Here is a 13,053-nt window from a genome sequence, read left to right on the forward strand (position 1 = left end):
CCCCCAGCCAATCAGAGCACAGCCAACTCCCAATCCAATCAGAGCACAGCCAAGCCCCCAACCAATCAGAACACACCTCCACCCAATCAGAACACAGCCAAGCTCCACCCAATCAGTTCACACCCCCACTGGCAGTTAAAAGGAAGAAACAGCTGCGATCATACATTGCTCCTAGAAGCACGAAGCCGAAAACACCACCCTGAAGATGACGAATGAGACTTCATCGAAACGTCGCCAAGACACTTCCAATTTTACGCGGCAGAAAACCCGAATAACCAAAGACCTACATACAAACACCCGTGAAAACCTCAGAAAATATATATGTATGTATGTATGTATGTATGTATGTATCCTAACATGTGTAATGCCACGCAGATTTAAGCAAAATGTATAATTCAAAATAAAAGTTATTAGTTTTCACTCCAACAAGGCAACAGAATACACAAGAAAAAAATATGCTAGAAAATTAGAAACTCTGACAACTTTTAAAACATGGCTACAGCTAACAGTGGCACATTCAAATAATTTAACATACATTTTTCTCTCTTCCTCTAGTTGTTTGCTCAGTTCTGCAGCTTTGAGGTTCACATCTGTGCACTGTTTCCTTTGCTGCTCTAGTTCTTGAACAGCCTTTTCTTTTTGTCCCAAAACCTCAAAAAGATCAGTTTCAAGTTTCTGTAATGATAATTTTTAGAAAGCAGATAATTACAACAAAATGATAATGATATAATGATAACAGAAAGGAGATTACCTGAACCCTCTTTGGCTTTACTTATCTTCTCTCAACAAATATGACTATGGACTGTCAAAACATTTTGTTCTGCATGGGTCAAACTGGCCTCAGTAGAATATAAAACAATAGGATTTCCAACCTTTTTTATCCTAACCCCCTCCAAATTTTCAGAGTGGTATCCTTTTACCTAGTCATCTCTTCTGAGTAAACATTTAGTTATAGCATATGTCAAAAGCAACACCAGTTGACAATGACTACAAAATATGACCAAACGCTCAGATTACACAGTATTCCAAAGAAAACCATTTTGCATAAAATTATTAAGTTAAAAAAAGTCATTTCACCAATCAGTCCTTTGGTTCATGAAGAAACTATAACAGGTTCACTGAAACTATTTTCTATTTTGCAGAGTTGTACTTGCATTCATTCGTTTTGTTATTGTTTTTGTCTTACTGGATTGGGCATGTATGCATGCTTGTTTGCATCACACAAATATCATTTAAATGTATGTACAAATTTCAAATAAGGCAATCTTTGCTTTCTTGCACTTCAATTTTTTTGTCAAATTTGCTAAAAGTATTAGTTGTTGCTAATACTTTTTTGCAATTTCAAATCTCATTATTTAATTGTTCTTCCAATGTATTAACTTCAATATCTATAAAAACTTTTTTTCTTGATTGTAAAGTTTCTCTATGAAGTTGATCAATGTCTGATTGAGTATAGAAATCTGTTTTCTAGTTTTCCTCACCCACTAACAATTACAGTAGTAATAGTAATAGCAGTTATTACTATGGTTACAAACTACAAATATTTTCCCTATCATTAGCACCAGAAATTTTTTAAACTTAAAACTACTAAAGAACAATTTAAAATGCTTTGGTAAAGGAATTAGAAGCAAATATTTTTCCTTTTGGTTCCTGCTGTTTTGAGTTTGATTATTCAGGCAGACAAAAACAAATACAGTCTTTTGTTGATCAGTGGACTGTTAGAAATATTACCTCCACCAATCTTGTTGACAGAGTCTGCCTGATGAACAAGTCAACTTCAGTGTGGAAGGAAGCAAAGTAAATAGAAAACACAGAAGAACAGGCACAAAAATGCCATTTACCGCAGACTCCATGAGCTTCCAGCACATTAACACAGGCCTTAGCCATTCAATTTGGCCCTTTGTGAACTAAATGCCTACAGAACTCAAAGAATACACAAGTGATACACCTTCTTAGTTTGTTACTGAATTGAACAGAATATATAATTAAGTTTCCTTAACATTCATAGAAGATAACAATACTCCAGGCTGAATTAGCATAGGAAACAAAAGAAAGGACTAACTTGAGGAAACTATTTTCTCTTGCAGACAGACGAGAAAAAATCTCTGTCTAAAAGTAGCAAAATTCTGCTTCATTATGTGCAAGCTTGACCTACCAATGGTTGCCAACAGTCATTGTTGGATTAATTTTGCTTTGTTTGTTTTAGTATATGTATATTTATTTCTCAATGACTAAAATACATTATTGTCTTTTTTTTCTACTCTTTATTTTGACAATACTTGTCATCTTTCTTCTCCTATACAGTCTCAGGTTTGCCATTTCCTCCTATTTTCTATTTCTTAAGACCTTCTTGCCATTCTGTTGTTTCTAGAGTGTGGGTTAAAGGGAGGTAAAAATCTCTCAAGAGTTGTGCAAGGTTCATATCTAGGCAATCGGTGAAGATTTAGGTGATCAGAATTTTTTCTATGGAGAAAGTTAGGCAGAGAAGCATCAATTTTTACAATTCTAAAAATTTGTGTTAGTCATATTCCAAATGAAAAATGAAAAAGGCATATAAACCAGAAACCAGCAGAGTGTAGCAAAAATTCTCTGTGACTTTTATGATCCAAAGATTGCTGCTATGGACCAAAATACATAACTGGTGCTTTTCTGTTATAGCAAGGATAAGAAAAACACGAATCTTTATCTTTCTTTCACACTTTCCACAGTTAATGCTTGGGTGGATTAGGGGTGGGGAATTTTGGTAGATGAGGATGTGTCTGGGGATTGTCATGTGTGTTGGGCTTGGTCTCTGGGTGTTATGTGAATTTCGTTGTATGGGTATACTTTGTATATACATACGACAATAAACTTTATATATATAAACATGATTTGACTTTTCTTGACTATCCTTAAGATTTTCCTATCTGCTTCTATGTGAAATCAGTTTCTGTTTGAGCTACTCATTTCATATTTAATAATAACTATACTTTGCATCAGCTGTTCTACCTTTCTCATCACCTCTCCATATGGACACCAGCTACAATTGGAAATATGAACTAAAATAAATAAATAAATACAAACCTTATGCTGACCTTCCAGCTCTTCTGTTTTTTGCTCTAAATTAAGGTGCTTTTCTTTGTACTCTTTAAGACTGGATTCCAGCTGTATACAATATTCTTCTTTGTCATGCAGCTTGGAAGCAACTTGATCCAACTGAGTGCTGACTTTTGTTAGTTCCTATTAGCAATAATTTAAAAAAAAACATTTTTAGACAATCTAGTACAGTGACATTAGTTTTAAGTATGAAAGAAACACTTTACATCTGAAAACATCCAGTATATAAAATAAAAATTACTATGCTCGTCATGTAGTCAGCCAGAAGTTTAGACTCGCTTTGGCATTTTTATTTACTAATTCAGTCTTTCCCAAGGGCCCGTGATAGGCAGGTGTGAATGCATGGTGATTTTAAAGGTATTGGTGCAGGATGCAAGCTGTCCCAAGTGTAATTTTGTAATTGACTGATAGGGATTTTTTCAGTGCCGATGGTGTTCAAGTGATACTGTAGAAGTTTTGGTGTTTAGTTTAGAAGTTTAGTGATACATCTATCACTATTGGTAGTATTTTGCCACTATTGTTTTTATATATGTGGATTTTTTATTTTGTGCTTTTCTCCATTCTTTTCTCTTCTATTATGGTGTCCAGATACTTCCATGTCCACTATTCAGACTTTTACATATTTCTTATCAACAGTTGTTAAATCTGAGGTGTTATGTGGCAGGTGCTTGTCTGCTTGAATTCTAAAGTCCTTTAGCTTCATTTTCACTTCCTTTTGTCTTCAGTCCCACCAGTTCTTACTTGCTATATTTTAAACATTTTAAATGGTTTAACATTTTTAATTGTTGCATTATAGTGTTCTTTATAATTGGTTACTTGATTATTTTTTTATACACTTCCCAGTGTAAAATATATGTATGTATGTATGTATGTATGTATGTATGTATGTATGTATATATATATATATGAGATGGGCAGCCATATAAAATAAATAAATAAATAAATAATCTCCATCAGTGTAGTTAACTACAACATTTACAACAAAGGCAACATAATTTTTATGAACATCACTGTACTTAAAACAATAATTAAAATATAATTTAGACATGAGCTGTGTCAATACATATCACTAAAAGTCTGTCCTGATCTGCCTTTTAAACATATAGAATTCTCAGCCGGTAAGACCATACATAGCTGAGAATTCTGGAGTTGGAATTCACATATCTGGGAAGGACACACGTTGGATAAGGCTACGTGGAATTAACTCTTACAGAATAATTACCAAAAATTCACACAAAGATGTTCAAGATGTTCTTTTAATGTAAGAGATCCTTGTACATATCCTACTTACCTGTAGAATTCAGATCAAAACCAATTATACTCTAAAAAAAGAAAGGCAGTAAATAAAATATATGTGCTTCCTGCCAATATGAACACAGGAAAATTCTCAGTAATAAAAAAAAATAGTTTTTATTAGTATTTGCCCTTCATGGTTGCAGGGTCCACTTGTTTTTTCCCTGAACTCGCCTAGTTTTTTTATAGCGAAGATATCAATGCATGGTATGACAAGGGGGCTTGTTTATTAGCCACTTTGTCCCAGATCCTGATGCTGGTTTAGGCTTAGAGGAAGTCACCTAGCTGGCTTCTGTACCTAAAAAAGACTAGAATGTCACTCTTCTAGTCCCGAATCTTAATTCCTCTACCATGCTCATTCTCAAAAAGAACCATTTAGTTACATTTTTTAAAAAAACAAACAAAAAGATTTGTACTCCATCTTTCAACAGCCAAGTGGCAGTCCCCCCAAAAAATTCTCCCCCTAACATTTTATATTTTATTTAGAAATTATATATTTTAAATGTATCATTTGGGCTATTTGAGGTAAATATAAAAATAGCATCACAGAGTTACATATTTTAGATGATGATACATAAGATTGATCTTATTTTAAATATATCTTTTTTAATTGTGAAGCCATAGTTTGGGTCCTTTCTATTTCTCTCACCTGCTGTTTGTCTTGCAATGCATTCTGGGCAGTATCCAAATGGTTCTGAAGGTCTGCTCTCTGAGCAGCTTTTGCTGCCTCCGCTGACAGAAGCAATTCAGTCTTTGCTTTTACCTGACAATGAATTAAAATATATTCTCTTAATATTGGTAATATTACACAGTTGTTGTAATAACCTCAGATTTTCCTAGGGTGAACAATTTACTACGTGTACCACAGCATTATCAATGGATAATAGAGAGACACAGATAAACAGATAGAGAGACAGACAGAGAGAGACAGACAATGCTGTGATATACTTACTAAATTGTAAAAACTGAACCAAAATCAACCAGAAAAATTAAATATTGTACATGATTGAAAAACTACAATTCATTTATATTCTAAAATGTATTACCAATTATACATAATTTAACAAAAAACCACAAAATGCTTGACTTTACTGTTTGGTCATAGTATATTAAATTTGTTTAAAATTTCATCCAGATCTTTGATTCTAAACTCACTTCAAACAGAATTAAATTCATATTTACAAAGGTATATTTATAAGTTACCAAAATGTAAGCAAACTCAAATACAGTAGAAACCTGTAAGGGAATAAGAGGCTATGTAAATCAAGCTATGAAACTTTTTTGAATGGCACATCTGTATATCCTGCTCGCCCTGGCATGAAGACCACCTATTAACTATTTATTGAGAATATGGACAATTCAATCTATCCTGGCCCACTGTCTGTCTTTTGCTTGTATAGACTATGCTGAGCAGTTTAATGGGGTGACTTGGCCACCTGAAAGTATTGGACATCTTTTATCTTCCCCAAGTCTTTGGCCACTGCTTTTCAGTGCCAATTGCCTTTTGGCAGCAGAAGAGTCAAAAAGTCTCCGATGTGTACAAAAAACATCTTTCCCATTTCTCTTCTATGCCTTGTCACTCACAGCAAGGAGAGAAGGAGGAAATTGCAGTACCAGTTCTCCCAAAAGCAAAAAGACCCTCTTGACAGAAAAGAGAAAGGGAAGAAATGGGTCTTTTCCTGCCAGTTGTGCAATTTCTATGGATCAAAGAACCAGTAGCAGAGGAGCCACTCTTCTCTGTGTCTCCCCCAATGGATGGCAGAAGAAGGATAGGCAAGGAAGGATGGGAAGCGTATGTTTTTGGTATCAGTTAACCCATTAATAAAATGGTCTGATCTCCCTCTAAAAGTCCACTTTCCTGCAGGAATGTTGTCACGGTTCCAAACCAAACCAGCAAAAGAAGAGGCCACACTGTGAGAAGAACAGGCCTCTTTACTGGAATCTCATCTTGGCACATGGTGAACAATACAAGTAAAAGTGTTTCTAGCCAGCATTACTGGCTTCTGCTAGCCAGCTGGCTATACCAACTCAGCACGGCCCACCCTCCTGTTCCCGGTTATTCCCACTGGCTCCCCAGCTGGCTCCAGCAAGAATATTTGCTCCCTGGCTGGCTCCAGAAAGTACTCTTCAGGCCTGGATGGCTTCTGAACCAACCACAGCTGGCTTGCCTTCCTGGCTCCTCTCCCAGTGTGAGTCCCAACCCCTGACACCCATCTGTGCCCCCATGCACCCCCATCCACCTGCGCGTGTGTAGCAACTCCGAAATGGCGCCTTGTGGCAACTTTGAAAGGCGCACTTTCTTGGACGTTGACAGATGTTACATACACAGGCATTTCCCCTCGCTTTCAACACCTTGTGGAACACCTGTTCAAAGCTTAAGCTTTCATATGTTTGTCTATTGGCCTTCCAGAAGACCACTGGAATACACTACCATCTGGTTTTTTCTAACCTAATATCTATATATACCTTTTAAAAACTATAATGCAAAGTAACATCTTCAATACACTATCTTCTCAGTACCCTCACTGAGATAAAAAAAAAAACTGCAGTCATAATGAAGGGGATACTCAAGACCAAGATTTATCATTGCTTATTCCCCATCACAATGAGCTATTAGATAAAAATCTATTGAAGCAAATGTTTCAATAATCTTCTCACATCTGTGTTATAGAGACAAGAGAAAAACATGTAAACCCAAGGTTCACTCAGTGTAATTTCATCACAATAAAATAGTGACATAATATCCGAATGCAGCCAGTGTATATAATGCTTACAAATTTAAAACTTTCTGGAGCTTTAGCTTAATAGATACGTGTTATTGGGTTTGTTAAAATTAAATTAATATTCCTATCCTTATATTTTACATAAGTAAAAATATAAAGTTAGATCACCTGCAAATCAAGTTGCATTACTTTTTCTTTACTTTCACTTAGCTGATTATGTAGCTCGCTGATAGTTGTTTCCAAGGAAAGAACATGATCTTGAGATGCTCTTAAATGGGATTTCTGTTCCTGCACTTGCTCGTGCAAATTTTCTAGGGCCTGTTTATGGCTTTCTGATTGATTTTTCAATTTTTCTGCCAGATGTGTTACCTACATGCAAAATAAAGAAAAACAATGATAAAATATTGAAATTAAAACTGGCTGTGGACCAGACCTGATATTTTATGTCTCAAGATCTGGGTATCCTTGGCAATTTGTTTGTTTGTTTGTTTGTTTGTTTGTTTGTTTGTTTGTTTGTTTGTTAAATTTCTATGCCGCCCACTCTCTGAGGACTCTGGGCGGCTTACAGCAAAGACAGTATACTAAATAGCATATTGCCCCCAACAATCTGGGTCCTCATTTTACCCACCTTGGAAGGATGGAAGGCTGAGTCAACCTTGAGCCGGTGAGATTTAAATAAATTTCTTCTTCAAGTGGTGTCTGGATGTCTGTTAAAGATCTGGAATAAAATATTTCCTCTGGGACCATTCCAAAGGAATATTATCTGGAGAGACCACAGAGTCTGGCTTTCTGTCGCTGCCCTCATGCCCAAACAGCATTCCTGGGAGATTACAATGATCCCTCCATCACTGTGTTTTTGAAAAGCAACCTAGACCTAGCTCTTCTAGAAGATATTTTCAGATTACTTCCTGCTACAGAACTATAGAACAAAGCTAGTTACTTCAGCTGGATCCAACAACTCTACTCACTATGCAGGGCAGTCCTGAATCCTTCCTTCAGAGAGATCAATCAAAATTGGCCCTGTCTGTTAGAATGAAAAATAATGGGAAAAGCAGCTTTGGTTTTTTAGCTTCCTTCCAAAAATTCTCATAGAAGAGTTTTATTCCTAACAAACTCACCACTTCTAAGCCTTTGTCTTGTTCCCTCCATTGCACCACATCTAATCTTAATGTACTTAATTCCTAGTGCAATACAGGTAGTCCTCGATTTACAGCAGTTCATTTAGTGACTGTTCAAAGTTACAACCGCATTGAAAAATGTGACTTATGACCATTTTTCACACTTATGATCACTGCAGCATCCCCATAGTCACGTGATTGACATTCAGATGCTTGACAACTGGTTCATATTTATGACGGTTGCAGTGTCCCGGATCATGTGATTATCTTTTACAACCTTCTGATAAGCAAAGTCAATGGGAAAGCCAGATTCACTTAACAACTGTATTACTAATTTAACAACTGCAGTGATTCACTTAATAAATGTGACAAGAAAAGTCATAAAATGGGCGAAAACTCACTTAACAAATTTCTCACTTAGCAACATAAATTCTGAGCTCAATTGCGATTGTAAGTTGAGGACTACCTGCAATAGGGACTTTAGGCAACAAGAAGTGACCCATCAAGTAACAAGGTATGTCACTTTTAAAATACTATCATCTAACAAATTTGGAATTTTTACTTTGAAAACTTCTTACCTGTTCCTGCAAAGCATGATTCTTCTCCTGTAATTGATTTAGAACTGCTGTTTCTCCTTCACCAGCTTGAATTTTTGCATACAAGTCTTCCCTTTCTTTTTCTAGCAGAGAAATATTCTCCTTACTCTTTTGTAGCAGGGCTTCAAGGTTTTGGATTTTTTGATCTTTATCACCGATCTGACGTAAAACTTGCTCTAAATCATTCTTGGAAAGGGGGAATACAATCGCTAAATATATCTAGGATCATAATTTCTGCATACTATAATTAGAGAGAGCTCCTGGCCCCCTATTTAACAAAAACAACTTGAAGCCACTTTTCTTCTTCATGTAATTAAATAGAAAGTTTAACCATGAAAGTTAAAAAGTACAATCAAAATAAAATGTTTGTAAAGTGGAACATACAAGAGAAAATGAGTTTGTTTAAAACATAAATTAAAGTTTTTATTCCTTTTTCAGAAAGAACGGGAAGAAGAAAGAGAAAAAGACATGATATATCTCTAAAGCCTACGCAAATGAATCAATGGTATCTGCCACAAATTCTTACTATTAAATAATGATACAGTGCTACGTATTATGAAATATATAGATTTGAAGGTCAATTCCTACTTTGAACTGAGCTTTAGAAAAGCAGTTGCCTATAACAATGCTTCAAAACAAAAATATGAAAATTCTGAGCTACTTGATATGTCATGCCTAATGAGAGTTCCATTAAATAGGATAACAGTCCATTTCTAAATCATCAAAACTTGATTCTATCAAGCTCCTTATCTTGTAGTAGTAACTATAACCTGCATTTCAACAAAAATATTTGTTCTTGTACCACAGGGGTCCCCAGCCCCCAGGCTGTGGCCCACTACCGGATCTTGAGCCTTTTGGAACTGGGCCATGGGAGTGCACACATCCCTACTCGTGCAGCAGCAAACAAGCACATGCACACTCTCCATTTGTGCAAGCGCTTACTCAAATGGAGTACTTTCGCTTACTCAAATGGAGCTGCATGCATGCGTACACTTGTCCACCATGCATGTGGAACCATCTCCTCTCCCCTCCCCACTGGTCCGCAAAGCCGAAAAGATTGGGGAACTCTCTTCTAGCACCACTAGAAATATGTTGGGCTTTTTTCTCAGCAGCAAAATTCTCTTACCTGGGCTTCTCGAAGTTTTGCTGTCGTACTTTGCTGAAGATTCTGCTGCTCTTGATGCTGCTGCTTCGTTTTGTCTAATTGATGTTGCAATTCAGTTGTATTTGCCGCTTTTTCCTTTAGCTTAGAAAAATAGTCACAGACTGTTGACTGAAAACTGACAAGCACAATTTAGTAGTTTAATAGTTTATAATTTACTCTAATACTGAAGTATTTTACATCAGATGCCTTTTTATTAAATTAGAAGTCGTGTTATATTTTTCCTAAAAGTAGTTTTTTTAAAAAAAAAAAAATAATCAGTCACTTCAACAACTTTTCCAACAAAATCAAAATGTTATAATAACATTATAACAGTAGGTGATTGTTTCCTATATTACATTCAGCATTTTTCATTAGGAAAGATGCATAGAAAAATAAAATTCTGTTGTTTCTCATTATCAACTATTCTGAGAAAATTGTAATTTTTAGATACCAATCATTAATTAGGCAGCAAAAACAATAATCTTTATAATTCTTACATATACTCAGTTAAAGCCAGGCAAAGGTTGGACCTTTGAGAAGCAGACATTAAGCACTCCTAGCCTAATGATGAAGGATTAATACCCTGATCCATTATGTTTAATGAAGGATTAAGGAATTTTGGAAGATACATTTAATTAAAGCAAACAAAGGGAAGAGACAGCATGCAAGATGGAGTTTTCTGGTTACTAATTACAAAACACAAATTCAACTCAACCAGAATTATATTCTGCATATAATTCTTACCTCCTCTTCAGCACGTGAAAGTTTTAACTGAATGTCAGCCACTTGCTGTTCCTTTTCCATTAGCTTTTCACTAGATAGCTGTCTCTGCTCTTTTAGTCGGCCCTGTGCTTCCCCAAGTTGATGTTCTGTTTCCAGAAGTTTATTGTGTAACTGGAAATGAAAACAAGTTTCGTTTTGATGAACATGCCATGCTTTGTGTTTTTTTTAAAAACTACTGTGCTTGCATACAAATAGTATCAAAACATTCAGTCCTAGTAAGCTGTGGACAGCCACACACAACCTAGTCAAAAAGTCTGGTCCTTGGGATAACTCAGTTCATGCTTCTCTTCCAATCACAAATAGATTGCAGCTCAAATAATGAGAGCAGCCTTATATTTTGTTTTCCCAAATCAATCCACTACAATATAAAAGTCTCTTCACTAATGATTGCAGACCTTTATCTAGTACAGTAGATAAAGTCTATTGGTCTAGTCTAGATAGCTGGACAGATGTCACACTGCTAGCTTTCATGCCCAAGGGTGAAGTTAAACCTGGATGGTCCAGTACCTTAACCACTACACATTGGCTCTAAGTTATTTCTATAAAACCGAAGTGTATATTTAGTGTAATACATTTATATGACTAGATTGTCTTATCTGACTCCAAACCACAGAATAATGTACAGGTTTTTTTTTCTTCAGGCAAGCAAGTTAAACATGTGTATGAACTGCACTGGGAAGAGGGGAGCAAGTAAACACAGTCTGCTATGCTATTGTATCATGAGATCACTCAAAACATACAAACTGTATGTGGAGGTTGATTAATTCAGTTGGGAAAGCACTAAACTGGATAGATAAAGGGTTTTCATGTAGAGCTCTCATAGGAGATGGAAGGAAAAAGATAAAAATTATCTAAAAGACTAGCAGGAAAAGATTAAGGGTTTTGGAGACAGGGAAAAGCAGCTGAATAGCAAACTAACTGCTGGATTTATACAGTTTTGGACACTGAAAGAGCTGCAAGTGCCAAGATGGAGTGAAGATCACTGTAAGTTCTAAAGTGATGGGAAAATCACTGAAGATGGAAAAGGACCAGGGTTCAAGGGATCATGTCTAACATACCAGAAGGAGAAGAAAGACTTAAGTTGATTCTGCCGGCCACAAGATTTTACCAGATAATAGTGATTAATGTTCTTGCTTAACTCTAAGGGGAACCTATTAATATCTATGTACACTTAAATATAGCTTAAGTCATGCAAAAACTAACATAGCAGAAAGCTCCAGAGGCAGAGAAAAAGTTAATTGCTAATTGGCAGAATAATTTTAGTCATAAAGTAATGTTCTGGTTTATTGCAGGTAAAGTGTCTTTGAAATCAAATGTAGAGGTAAGAGAGAGAGAAACACTGTTTCTTAATCTGCTTAAACTAAATGCTACTTTCAGGATTAGTTTTGTATGATACTAAGACTCTAAGACTGTTTTATTTGAGTTATGTCATTAATTTAAAACAATGGTTTACAGAAGGTATTTGCATGCTGTAGTTGGCCGTTTTCTTAAAAAAAAACTTTTGTTTCTGTCTAAATTATGAAAAAAGGTACATACAGGATTTCTTGGTCAATAAGTGAAATCAAACTTTATAATTTATTTGATTAAGAATGGATAAACTTAATTTTACCTGATTAAGCTCATTTTGAAGCAGTAGGCTTCGCTGTTCTTTTTCTTCCCTTTGTTGTTGTAGCTGCTTGTATTCTGCCTTAAAATGCTGGTTTTTGGCTTCAGCTTCTGACAATTCTTCCTTAAGTTTTTGGCTTGCTTCTCCCTTTTCACATAATTCTTTCTGCAATCTCTGTAATGAGTCCTCGGATGCAGACAGTCTTGCCTGAAGTTGTTGACAGTCCAATTCCTTTTGATTAAGAGTTGCTTGCAGATTCCTTTTACCCAATGATTCTTCATTTTGTCTCTCTTCTAACTGAGTATATTCCAATTCTTTCTTTTTTAATTTTTCCACTAGTTTCTAAAATTGAGTTGCATATATAATTAAGATTTCATTAATTTTAAATAAAATAGGCAGATGAATTAAAAATGAAAAATTAGTATTTTAATATAAAAACATGCATGACTACATATACCACTGAGGGCCCCAAAATGAAGTTTTCTGTTATTTTTCTTGTAATAAGACAATATTCTGAGTTTGGATTTTTATTATTCCACTGTACTATCAAGAAAGACCTAAACTGAGAAAATGCCATTTCACTTTTCCTGTTACTTGCAAGCTCAGTTGCAGCCATAACCATGTGAGCTTCAGAACCAAAATGTTTTTGCAAGTATATATAACTATATAAATGCTGAAAGAATAGAAAGTATGA

At 35.4% G+C, this 13,053-nt stretch overlaps 1 protein-coding gene across 3 annotated transcripts in view; it reads right to left on the reverse strand.

Moving 5' to 3' along the window:
- Positions 1-13,053, reverse strand: part of EEA1 (early endosome antigen 1) — a 58,183-nt gene that overhangs the window by 14,487 nt on the left and 30,643 nt on the right. For all 3 annotated transcript variants that reach the window (XM_070947958.1, XM_070947957.1, XM_070947956.1), the window contains exons 11-18: positions 12,363-12,701; positions 10,715-10,864; positions 9,953-10,072; positions 8,809-9,012; positions 7,281-7,481; positions 5,039-5,152; positions 3,064-3,219; positions 536-675 (exon numbers count right to left, since the gene is read on the reverse strand). In XM_070947958.1, the coding sequence (XP_070804059.1) occupies positions 536-675; positions 3,064-3,219; positions 5,039-5,152; positions 7,281-7,481; positions 8,809-9,012; positions 9,953-10,072; positions 10,715-10,864; positions 12,363-12,701 (1,424 nt within the window). The remainder of the gene's footprint in view (positions 1-535; positions 676-3,063; positions 3,220-5,038; positions 5,153-7,280; positions 7,482-8,808; positions 9,013-9,952; positions 10,073-10,714; positions 10,865-12,362; positions 12,702-13,053) is intronic.

Source organism: Pituophis catenifer, unplaced genomic scaffold (genome assembly GCF_029215685.1).
Source record: "Pituophis catenifer annectens isolate HBS135680 unplaced genomic scaffold, rPitCat1.0.hap2 SCAF_7, whole genome shotgun sequence".
In the NCBI taxonomy this organism is placed as follows: Eukaryota; Metazoa; Chordata; class Lepidosauria; order Squamata; family Colubridae; genus Pituophis; species Pituophis catenifer.